This window comes from Cervus canadensis, chromosome 27 (genome assembly GCF_019320065.1).
Source record: "Cervus canadensis isolate Bull #8, Minnesota chromosome 27, ASM1932006v1, whole genome shotgun sequence".
Taxonomy (NCBI): Eukaryota; Metazoa; Chordata; class Mammalia; order Artiodactyla; family Cervidae; genus Cervus; species Cervus canadensis.
In genome coordinates this window covers 48,472,080-48,484,895 of record NC_057412.1, presented here as the reverse complement: position 1 = coordinate 48,484,895, position 12,816 = coordinate 48,472,080, and the positions used below count along the sequence as shown (strand labels likewise).

Below are 12,816 nucleotides of genomic sequence, written 5' to 3'. Positions count from 1 at the left end.
CCAGTGGTCAATGCCTGTGTAATGAAGCCTCCATGAAATCGTAAAAGGACAGTGTTCAGAGAGCTTTTGGGTTGCTGAGCTTGTGGAAATTTGGGGAGATCGGCATGCTTGGAGAGAGTGTGGAGGTTCTGCACCCTTTCCCCATAACTTTCTCTAGGCATCTCTCCTATTTGGCTATTCTTGGATTATATTCTTTTATACTAAATCATTGATTTAGTACATAAAGTGTCTTTCTGAGTTCTGTGAGCCTTTGAAAATTCAGTTCAGTCATGTCTGACTCTTTGCGACCCCATGGACTGCAGCATGCCAGCCTCCCTGTCCATCACCAGCTTCCAGAGTTTACTCAAACTCATGTTCATTGAAGTGGTGATGCCATCCAACCATCTCACGTCCCCTTCTCCTCCTGCCTTCCGTCTTTCCCAGCATCAGGAAATGAGTCAGTTCTCTTTTCAAATGAGTCAGTTCTTCACATCAGGTGGACAAAGTATTGGAGTTTCAGCTTCAGCACCAGTCCTTCCAATGAATATCCAGGACTGATTTCCTTTTGAATTGACTGGTTGGATCTCCTTGCAGTCCAAGGGACTCTCAAGAGTCTCCTCCAACACCACAGTTCAAAAGCATCAATTCTTCTGTGCTCAGCTTTCTTTACAGTCTAACTCTCACGTCCATACATGACTACTGGAAAAACCATAGCCTTGACTAGATGGACCTTTGTTGGCAAAGTAATGTCTCTGCTCTTTAATATGCTGTCTAGGTTGGTCATAGCTTTTCTTCCAAGGAGGAAACGTCTTTTAATTTCATGGCTGCAGTCACCATCTACAGTGATTTTGGAGCCCCCAAAAATAAAGTCTGTCACTGTTTCCACTGTTTCCCCATCTATTTGCCATGAAGTGATGGAACCAGATACCATGATCTTAATTTTCTGAATGTTGACTTTTAAGCCAACTTTTCACTCTCCTCTTTCACTTTTATCAAGAGGCTCTTTAGTTCTTCTGCTTTCTGCTATAATGGTGGTGTCATCTGCATATCTGAGGTTATTGATATTTCTCCCAGCAATCTTGATTCCAGCTTGTGCTTCCTCCAGCCCAGCGTTTCTCATGATGTACTCTGCATATAAGTTAAATAAGCAGGGTGACAATATACAGCCTTGACGTACTCCTTTCCCCATTTGGAACCAGTCTTTTGTTCCATGTCCAGTTCTAACTGTGTCTTCTTGACCTGCATACAGGTTTCTCAAGAAGCAGGTCAAGTGGTCTGGTATTTCCATATCTTTAAGAATTTTCTAGTTTGTTGTGATCCACACAGTCAAAGGCTTTGTCATAGTCAATAAAGCAGAAATAGATGTTTTTCTGGAGCTCTCTTGCTTTTTTGATGATCCAGCAGATGTTGGCAATTTGATCTCTGATTCCTCTGCCTTTTCTAAATCCAGCTTGAACATCTGGAAGTTCACAGTTCATGTATTATTGAAGCCTGGCTTGGAGAATTTTGAGCATTACTTTACTAGTGTGTGAGATGAGTGCAATTGCATGGTATTTGAGCATTCTTTGGGATTGCCTTTTTTGGGAATTGGAATGAAAACTGACCTTTTCCAGTCCTGTGACCATTGCTGAATTTTCCAAATTTGCTGGCGTATTGAGTGCAGCACTTTCACAGCATCATCTTTTAGAATTTGAAATAGCTCAACTGGATTTCCATCATCTCCACTAGCTTTGTTTGTAGTGATGTTTCCTAAGGCCCACTTAACTTCACATTCCAGGATGTCTGGCTCTAGGTGAGTGATCACACCATCGTGGTTATCTGGGTCATGAAGATCTTTTTTGTATAGTTCTTCTGTGTATTCTTGCCACCTCTTCCTAATATCGTCTGCTTCTATTAGGTCCATACTATTTCTGTCCCTTATTGTGCCCATCTTTGCATGAAATGTTCCCCTGCTATCTCTAATTTTCTTGAAGAGATCTCTAGTCTTTCCCATTCTATTGTTTTCCTCTATTTCTTTGCACTGAGGAAGGCTTTCTTATCTCTCCTTGCTATTCTTTGGAACTCTGCATTCAGATGGGTATATCTTTCCTTTTCTCCTTTGCTTTTCAGTTGTCTTCTTTTCACATCTATTTGTAAGGCCTCCTCACACAATCATTTTGTCTTTTTGCATTTATTTTTCTTGGGGATGGTCTTGATCCCTGTCTCCTGTACAATGTCATGAACCTCTGTCCATAGTTTTTCAGGTACTGTGTCTATCAGATATAATCCCTTGAAAATTAAATCTAGCAAATTAACTGAACCCAAGTAGGGCGTCCTTGGAACCTCCCAACTGTAGCTGGCCGGTCAGTAGCCTCAGCAACAACCTGGAGCTTCATTTGGCATTAGAAGTGGAGGGAGCAGTCTTGTGTCAATAGGACTGAACTCAGCCTGTGGAATCTGACGCGGTCGCCGGCGGCTGGTGTCAGAATTGTGCTGAGCGCTAGGCCATCCGTCTGGTGTCACAGGACCGCTTGGCGTGGACCCACCCACCTCAGTGGATCAGGGGCAGAGCCCTCACCTGCCCTTCCCCCAGTGTCTCACTCCTCTCACTCACTCCACCGATCTCTCGGCTCCTCCGGGAGTGTTCGAGCAATCCTATTGCAGGGCTTTCTCACCAACCCCTCCTGCTCTCTGGGCCTCTCCCTAGGTCTCCTCACAGCCCGCTCCCTCACTTTGGCAGGGTGACATCTCGGCTGTCACCTCATCGGAAAACTCTTCCGTGACGACCCCCACCTCTCTTACCGTTCTCTACCTCCTTACTCTGAATCTTTGTGTCATTCATAATAGCTGCTTTTTACTGGCTGTCTTACTCCCCAGTCCCCATCAGATGGGAGCTCCACAAGAGCAGGGGCCTAATCTGGTGTGCACAGCTCTATTTCCAGGCATTAATACAATGGCTGGCTCTGTATTATAGTAGCTCTTACCATAGTAGTAATTAAGTCTTTGTTAAATGAATCCTACCTACTCAGGGACAGTCAGTTAATGTCATAGGACATATCCTTTGTGTTTTTTTTTTTCCTAACTGACTTTGTCACTATACTCATCAATATTAGCAGTTGATTTCCTCTTGTCAATTAGCCAGGTTTTATTTTATTTATATGTATTAATAAAGCTAACACTTGTGTAGGCTATCACCTATTTATATTGTTTCTTTTTTAAATTTTTGTTTCCATCATTAACCCATTTTTAAAATTGAGGCACAGATTTTTTTTTTCTTATTGGTTTCTAAGGGCTCTTAATATATTAAGCCTTGGTAATTTTCTTCCAGTTAATCATTTAGGAAGTAGTTGAAGGAGCTGGACAGATGGAAAAGAGTGTGAAAAGAGGAAGGGCCCCAAACCAAAGGGGACAGTCTTAGCTTTACCTCTTTCTTGAGTTCAAGTCCCACATTTCTAACTTTCTACTGCACGTTCTCCTGCTACCCTAAACTCTGCATTCAAAAACGCAGTGTATCATCTTCTTCAAGTGATGTCTCGCTGTTGATTCTTCTCTTCATATTCACAGTACTGCCCTTCTCTCTGCTTCTCAGGCTAGAAACGTCTTCCTCATGTTTCTCAGCCTTTTGCTCTTTCTTGTTACTAGCTTAGACTTCTCAGCACCTTGCACTCCACCATCCCACAGTAGGTTCACTTTCTGTAATTGTCACCCTCTGGTCTGCTTTGCACACTTCCACAAAACTAATCTTTCTGATTAATTTGCCATTAATTTGTTATGCTGATTAATTTGCCATTTCTCTGCTAAAAGCCCCTTTAATATAGCCCCATCATTTAAATAATACCTTCCAAAGGTATCAGGTGTCTCCTGTGGCCACAAGTCACCTGCTCTTCTGTTTATCTCACTTTCAAGCTTCTCGATCCAATCTGCCCTCTTTGACCATCACTGCACTGTCCGCCTCTGGGCCTTGAAGTCATGTTCTTCTCTGTCTCAGAAATGCTTGTTCTCCCATATTTGCCCATCAAAACCCTCCTCATCCTTCAGGGCTCTGACCAAATGTTGCTTCTTTCTTGAAATCTTCCCTGCTCATGCAGTCCAAAAGAGATCTTTCTCTCTCTTTCAAACTTTGATGATACTCATAGTTTGTCTCTTATAGACAGTTGTTTTACTGACTTGCTATTTTTGCCTGTTTTATTTACTGTCATGGATTATAAACTCCTTGATGTCAAGGATTTTTGTCTTGTTTATCTATCCTCTTACCATAGCATCTGGTACCAGGCCTTGCACATAGCAAGTGCTCAGAAATTGTTCAATAAATTTAAAAAGTGTGAACAGCTCAGAAACCTTATATGAATTGAAGGTCATTTTCAAAATCTTTTTTTCACGTTAGCCAGATTGTGATTTGACAAAACTGGATTTCGTTTCTGTTTGTATCTTGTTGTTTACACATCAGACTGCACTGGGATGGAACTGTCCCTCTGTTTTTCTCTGCTTCCTTATCTGTTTTCAGGTGCCATCAGAATTGTTCTCTCCATCTTCTAATTATACTTCCCAGATCTGGACACCATTCTCAAGAGAGCAGTTCTCAGACTTGGCCGCACATTAGAATCACTGGGGGAGCTTTTCTATTCCTGAAGCCCAGGCCTTACCCAGACCAAAGGAAATCAACCTCCGAGGGCAGATGCAGGCATCGGGGCTTGTGGTTACAACTTGCCAGGTGACCCCAGTGTGCAGCCAGGGTTGAGGACTGTTCTCCACCCCTCATACCCTCATGCGTATCAGAATCACCTGGTGAAATGCCAAAAGTAAACCCTAACCTCCTCCAGTGAGCAAGTGCTCTGTTCTTTTATGAACTCTCCAGGCCATCCTGACCCACACCAGTGTTTGAGAACCCCTGCTAGCTAAACCTCTCCCAGGGTAGATGGTACGACCTGGTTAAAATTCATGGTTTGATTCACCAGGTCCTAGAAAATGATGTTTGTTTTGGGGGGATTTTTATAAAGCCTCTTCTGGGAGCACATCAAGTCACACAATGAAAATCCGTTTACAGGTGGTGCTGTCTTCATGACGGCATCTCCTTAATGTTAGGAGAACTGTTTTTCAACAGTTTAAACTATTTTCATCTAGGTTGTGACACTATAAACTTTTAATGCAAAGGAAGTAATTTTGAGAAGGGGAACATGACAACTGTTATTTCTGTTAAAAAAAAAAAGATGAATAACATGTGATGTTTAATGTACGCCTTTGGGATAAATCCAAGGCACACTACCCCTCTGTCTGCAGATCCTTGAATGTCTCTGGAGTGGGAGAGAAATAATTCTGTAATGTTGAAGGCTATTTCTGTTAGATCTTAAGGTGGGATACTACAGAGAATTTGGGTTTCCTTTGTTCATGGATGAACATAGACTCAAAGAACTGTCATTAACAGTGGAAAAAGATTGTGTGAAATTGAGACTATTATTACCTGCATTGTCCATCTGAATGCCTCCAAAGCATAGAGAACTGAAGTCCTGTCTATTTTTCCTGGGCAGGTATTGTGAATTTGTTCGTTTTTCACGTCACTGGTTACTGTTCAGCTCCACTCAGATTCATCAGGCACGTTACATTTCTCCCTTCCTTTGAAATATTTTCATTTTGGGTTAGATGCTCTTCAAATTCTCCTTTGGCTCAAAACGTCTATGATTCTGACCCCTTGGCTTTTCAACTTGAAATAATCAGACCTTTGTCTCCAAACATGGTGCTCTTAACAAGAACAACTCAGTATAGAACCGGCATGTCTGCTCTACTTTTGTTTTTTCCACTTATTTTCCCAAACGTCTTTGCATTTTGAAAGATTTCATAGCAATGGAGTTCCTAGGCCATTATCACTGATAAGAAGCAGATAGAACTTGTAGATACATTTCTACAGTGTGTAGTATATATTGACCTTGCATGCTAAGTCACTTCAGTTGTGTCTGACTCTTTGTGACCCTATGGACGGTAGCCGACCAGGCTCCTCTGTCCATGGGATTCTCTAGGCAAGAATACTGGAGTGGGTTGCTATTTCCTTTAGTTAACAAGTAAATCAAACATTTCAAGCTTTTCTAGTCTTTGTGAAAACTTTAAAGGCCCCACAAAAAGGAAATGGATATTGTTAATACAGATGACATATAGCTATTTAATTGCGTTTTGTTTTTGATTTATTCTCTATTTATGGTCATTGCTCAGGAAATTTTGTACTTCTTAATGAAATAAGAAAAGACTGCATTTCCTTCTATTCTAAGACATTAACTATGTGGAGTGACTACATCAGATATATATCTCAGGATTCATATAACATGGGAGACAGCAGAGAGGTTTCAACTGAGCAAAATATTCCTTTTGTTTGATAACTGAAAAAAATATGCAGCTTAAACTGTGTTTATAGCTTTTCGCCTGTGGCATTCTTTCCTGTTATTGTCATTTTTTAACACCTGATGTGATACATGCTTATTTACTTTTCCTTCTGATAACACTCATTCTTCATTTCTTTCCTTAGAAAATGAAAATACCATTCTAACAATGGTGTGGGTTGTAAGTCTTCTTGTTAGGCAGCAGAGGGCGCTGTGGGGCAGAAACTCGCTGAAGAGGAGAGGTGTTTGAGAGACACTGGGCGAGTGTCCTGGCTTCCGTTGATAGGTCTTGAATTACCCAATTAGCTGGTCCAAGTTCTGGTCCCATTGAAAGGAGCTGCAAATATATATATGTAGAAGGGGGAAATAGGCAAATAATGAAAATGTCATTTTCATCCTCTTCAAATGAACAATCCTTTTCAGAAGAGGACCAATATCAAGAAATATATATATTTTTAATTGGGCTATAATTCTCATATTATAAAATTATTCTTTAAAAATGCACAGTTCAGTGAGTTTGAGCATATTCAGAAGGTTGTTTGACTAACATGTCTTTAATCCCGAAAAGAGATCTTGTTGACAAAAGTAGTTACTCCCCATTCCTTTTTCCCCTAGCCCTGGCAACTACAAATCTACTTTCTGTCTCTCTAGATTTACCTATTCCGGACAGTTCATATAAATAAAACCATATAATATATGACCTTTGTGTCAGGCTTCTTCACTTACTATGATGTTTTCAACCCTCAATCATGTTGTAGCATACATCAATACTTCATTCCTTCTTGTAGTTAAAAAAATGTTCTGTGGAATTAATATCCTGCATTTTGTTTATCCATTTATCAGTTGATGAACATTTGTGTTTTTTCCTTTTCTTGACCATTGTGAGTAATGCTGCTAGGAACATTTGTGTACAACTATTTTGTGTGAACATATGTTTTTATTTCTCTTGGATGTATACCTCGGGGTGGAATTGTTGGATCCTGCAGTAACTATGTTTAACTTCTGGCTGCCAAACAGTTTCCTACAGTGGCTGTACCGTTGTACGTTCTAGCAGTGTATGAAGTTTTCAACCTCACTTCTTCACCAGCACTCATTGTCTTTTTGATTCTAGCCATTCTAATGAGTGTGTAGTGGCATTTCACTGTGATTTTGATTTGCATTTACAAAAAAATAGAGTCTTTTAGGATCACTTAGGGTCCATGAATTTGTTTCAGAACTACAATTTACCTTGCTACATCATTCTAACCACACCATCTTTCTGGGTTGTCTATTGGGCTCTAGCGGAGATTGAACTTTAACAATGTTTTCCTTCTTCTCTCCCCTCTCTTTCCTCTTTCTACTTTCTTTCTCCCTCTCTCCCTCCCTCCTTCTCTTCTTGTCCTTCCTTTCTTCTGACCAGATGCTGGCAAGGCTGCTTTCCTCATGGGCATTAACTCCTCTGAGCTGGTGAAGGGCTTGATCCATCCTAGAATCAAAGTTGGTAATGAATATGTAACTAGAAGTCAAAATGTAGAGCAGGTAAGTTACTTCCGGAGCATTATGATTCTATCCTCTTGTACTAATTGTACACAGGTTTTATTTGTGTATTTTTCAACTTCTGATGTCTGTAACAAGGGCTTCTATAAAAAAGTGAAAAAGAATTACTATGATGAGTATTCTAACTGTTTTCATCTGTGATGCACACCACAGTAAATGCTCTTGTGTTAAGAGTCTTTCTAGTCTGAAAGATACCATTTTGACAGTTTCCCCTTAAGCAACAAGTCTCTTCAGATTCAGGGAAGTCCTTTACTTTTTATAATAAATATCTTTGTGGTATAGCTAAGAGGCTCTTAAAGGTACAGTTTCTGACATGAGTAAAATTGGTGAATTGAAATCTATCACCTATTTGGAATACTGACTTTTTAGGCTATCAGATGCATTCATTAAGAAAGGATTTCAGCACATATGCCGAAGTTAGCGTTCAAAGAGGGGGAGAAATGAGAACCAAAGTGAGAGATGGAAGGTCACGTAGGTTTTGTTCGGTATCCAGGAGAATGTCTTAATGAGAGGATATGAGTGCTCTTCTGAGAAGTGTTGATGCTGAGGCTGTGCAGTCAATAGTCACAGGACAGCCAACTGGTGAGACCATTTAAAGATGAGAGTGTCTTTCAAAACAATAATTGACGTCTGGGACGTGCAGGTATGAGACAAGCCCTGCTGCAGTAACATACGCAGTAAAATCCTAGAGAGGATAAAACAGGCATTATTTCTCACTCCTACCAAGCCCAGGACAGATTAGACCGCCTTCTTCAATTTTGTCCTCAGGCCATCTGGAACGCACGGCCTCCAGCGCTGCTACACGGGGAAACAGTGATTTGTGAAGAAAGTACACACACACTTTAACTGCCTGGGGCCAGAAGCGATACCACTTTTAGTAAGATTCGAGTGGTGAGAACTAGTCAAACTCTCTCCTTAGCTGCTGTGGGGCTGAGAAGTGTAGTCTTTCTGGAAAGAGAAAGTGGTTTGATCACATACGATGTGTAAAACGCATTCATATTATCTCCTTCCATTCCTGCAACAAAACTCAGAGGTAGGTAAGGCAAGGATACTTATGTTTTTTCCAGTTGAGGAAACTGAGGGCTAGGGAACATAAGTAACGTTCCAAAGGACACCCAGCTAGTATTCAGGTGACATTTAGACTGTCTTACTCTGTATACATCCTAAATCTGAAAATGAGATAGACAAATGTGCCACTTTGTGACAGAAGACATTGTTTTGACAACAATAAACTCTCTTTCTTTTATATGTTGATAGAAAGGCATTTGGTGGGACTGTCATTAAAATATTTCAACAACTAATCGAAATCAATTTCCTAGTTCAGCTTACTCTATAACTAAATAAGCTTATCTCTACCATGATGTCAATGCTACGGGAGCAATTTGCCTGCGTTTTTGTCCTCCCGGCTGATCTGAGCTCTCGAGGCCATGGACTGTGTCTGATTCCTCTTAGTACCCCAGCATCAAGCACAGTGCCCTGCAAGCAGTAGGTGCTCCATAAATGTTAAAGTAAATGAAATCCTGGCTGATGTTCAGCCGTGCTCAGTGGGACAAGTAGCTGAGCTATTTCTTCGTAGCGAGGCTGGAGATGTCTGGCAGCTTCTTGCCTTTTAAGACATTCACCACCACATGCATGCATGACATGCTATGATTATAGAACAAGGACTCGCTCAGTGTAAAACTAATGAGCCCATAGGAGGACTGAAATCAAACCTTCGTCTCTCTAATATTGTGTTCTCGGGGACTGAGTTACCACACCAGCCTCTACTATAATGGAATCAGTGAAGCAAGCTAATATATTATTATTCAGCATTAAAAGAAAGAAAGCCCTCACCCCCGTGCCCCCTCCCCTCCCCACCTTCTTGCTGGAGCACTCTCTTTTCCTCCGTCTCCTGCAGACGGAGTAAGAAGGCACACTCTAAGGGTTTTCTTTTCTTAGGAATTTTACTGACTTCATAGAGGCAATTGTCACTGCTAAGAATAGAGATGTATGTGCTCTGCTGATGACAATTGCAAAAGATGGCGAAAATTCTTGCAGTGTTAACACTTTATGCAAAACTTAGTTCTAGCTCTTATGCTATCTAACTCTGGGACTTTGGTCGAATACTCCATCTCCCTGAGCACCCCATGAAGAGGTTAAGTTTTTCTGTGGGTCTTAGTGGAGCAACGATTGGCATCTAAAGGAGATAATTCTTCATGCATGAGCGTGTCCCACACATTGAAGGAAATTTTGCATGCCTGCTCCCAGGTGCTAAGTGCCAGCAACACTCTCAGTCACTGATGATGGGAAAATGCCCATCCTGTTCCAAAATGCCCCCTTCCCTGGGGTGGGGGATGTACCGTCTTGAATTGGGAGCTACTATACATGATTATCAGGAACCAAGGCTCTTCAGGTCTAGTATTTTAAGATTCTAGGAGAGTTCTAACTCTGCTTATTAGAAATAAGTTATTTTACTTTAGAAAGATTAATGATGACCAAACAATAATAGTAATCAGCAGCTACCGAATGCCCGCTGCGGGTGCTGGGCCGTGTGCTTCGTATGCATAGTTCATTCAATCAAACAGCCAGTCTGCAAAGTTGACCTTATTTATGCTTCCATTTTATTAGAGCCAGTGAACTTAGAAAGATTAACTGCGGAAAGCAACATGGACAGTAAATACTGGATCAAGGATGAGGAAGTGATAGAAGTGGAGAAGGGATAGGAAAGGGGGAACCAGCGTTTACTGGATGGACTCTAAGTGCCAAGTACTGCGCTCTGTATATTTGTATCTTCTGTCTCATGAAACCTCTTCCAACAACCATGAGACAAGCACGTTTTCACATTGTTATTTCACAGATGAGGGGGGCGGGGATCCGGGTGGTTAAACAAAAGCTATTTGACTGCCCTTCTTTTCGGTTTTGTTTTTCTGTCCTGTAATGTTGACTCCCAAGTAATCAAAGTCTTTGAGGTTATTTTAAAGAGAGCTCAGTCATGAGTCTGTTTAACCTCTGAAAAGTGGAAGTGTAGATTTGCCTGCCTCGTTCCGTCTTCATTGGACAGAAAGTGATTGAAAATGATGATACGCTGGTGAGCAGCATATTGGATTACCAGGTTTATTAATTCATTCATCAGACATCATCCCATCCACTTCTTCTGCTACAATTTCAGGCTGTCTTCCCATTTTTCACTACTCCCCACCTGTGGCCAGTTTCTCTCTCACTCCCACTTCTCAGGTATTTAGGGAATTAAAAGCGGGTGAGCAAGTTAGTCATGTTCTTTTCAAACTTTCAAAGTGACTGCTGTAGACAGAGAGTGATTTCCTCGATGCTCTGGAGGATAAAAATCATTCTCGGAGCTTTATTTGTGCGTGTGTGCTCTTGACGCCAATAATAAAAAACTGTGATGCCATCCGGCTTATGGATTACTGTGGAAATGACTCAAGATAACTGATCAGGGAGTGGGTGACTCATAACTAAATCACCGCCAGACACCAACTGGCTCCTGCTACGCGCAGCGTCCTGGGCAGCCGAAGGATGGATGTGATAGGCCTATTTTAAATGTTAAGTCGTTGGAGCGCATTCCCCTGCCAGGCTTGGAGACTGTCCAGCTGAAATTCACTCCTCCTTGGAGTCTGTCAGAAAGCTGCCGCGATAGCGGCGCCTGCGCATCACGGCAGCAGGCGCTACATCCGCAAAGCCGCAGCATCGCACGCAGAGGTTGGAGCTGTCCCCAGGTTAGGGGAGCGCCTTTGCCCCACACCTCCAGGGAGGGGAAATGTAGCCTGAGTTTTATAGTAGGAGAATCTGAGTCAGAATGATGCACTAAATTGCCATTTTCCCTATGCAGAGTTGAGGGCAGCCCTGGAAACTAATAAAATAGGTGGAAGCTGAGGCTGGAAAGAATCTTCAAGAGCAATAACTCAGGGGAAGACCCTGCAGCCTAGACAGATTGGGTCACTTGCCAAAGGTTGTGCAATTTATTAGCAGCAGCAGGAAAGGGCTAGAGATTCCATATTCCTAACCTACTCTACCAGCATTTTTGAAACTTTATGATGCGTGGGAGTCAGAGGGGATTATGCCAGAGTGCAAATTCTGATTCAGAGGTCTGGGATGAGATGCTGGGCGTTGGCATCTTTAACAAGCTCTCAGGAGATGCCGAAGCTGCAGGTCTTAGGACCACACTCTGAACAGCAAGGTTTTAGAACATGTTGCCCCCCCTACCCCGGGAGGTTTGGTCCTTTAGCGGTAGGAACATGAATCTCTTGCGGGAGCATTGGGTGGGGAGGCACCGGGCAGCTTGCCTCCTTTCCCGTAACTCTCCTCCCCTCTCCTCCGCGCTCCCTCGCTTCTCGCTTTATTCCTGCCTTTGCGTCTTTCTTCCTTCCCCCTTATCTTCAGCATAAAGTTATAACCACAGAAAGCAGATAAATATATGCTGGCTTTCCTAGAAGGTGGTTACTGATAGAGAATGCCCAGGGTCAAAACGAACACTGTTGTCAGGCGAAGGAATCTTTCCGATGTGATTTGCAGGTGACCTATGCCGTTGGCGCCTTGTCTAAGTCAATCTATGAGCGAATGTTTAAGTGGCTGGTGGCACGCATCAACAGGGTCCTGGATGCCAAGCTGTCAAGACAGTTCTTCATTGGCATTCTTGACATCACTGGTTTTGAGATGCTTGATGTAAGTATATCTGGTAAGAGTGAAGTTGATGTATATTTACAAGAGGATTAGACTGTGTGAATTGAATGTCAGAAGATGTAGTAAGTGCATGGTGAGAATCATTCTGGGCAAACCTAAACAGCTACTGTGGTTGGAAAAAGCTATTATTAATATTAACAAATAATAAAAATCATTATAATTAGCAGTGCTAAGAAATTAATTCAGCCTTAAATAAAGGTAAATTAAGACATCTTTTATGATTTTGAATTGTAGTATCATTATATGTTAATTTCCTATCATCTTAATTTGCAGATATATA

General features: G+C 41.8%; 1 protein-coding gene across 2 annotated transcripts in view; it reads left to right on the top strand.

The window, feature by feature from the left end:
- MYH15 (myosin heavy chain 15) overlaps positions 1-12,816 on the top strand; it is a 144,007-nt gene that overhangs the window by 36,085 nt on the left and 95,106 nt on the right. For both annotated transcript variants that reach the window (XM_043449084.1, XM_043449083.1), the window contains exons 12-13: positions 7,723-7,841; positions 12,369-12,518. In XM_043449084.1, the coding sequence (XP_043305019.1) occupies positions 7,723-7,841; positions 12,369-12,518 (269 nt within the window). The remainder of the gene's footprint in view (positions 1-7,722; positions 7,842-12,368; positions 12,519-12,816) is intronic.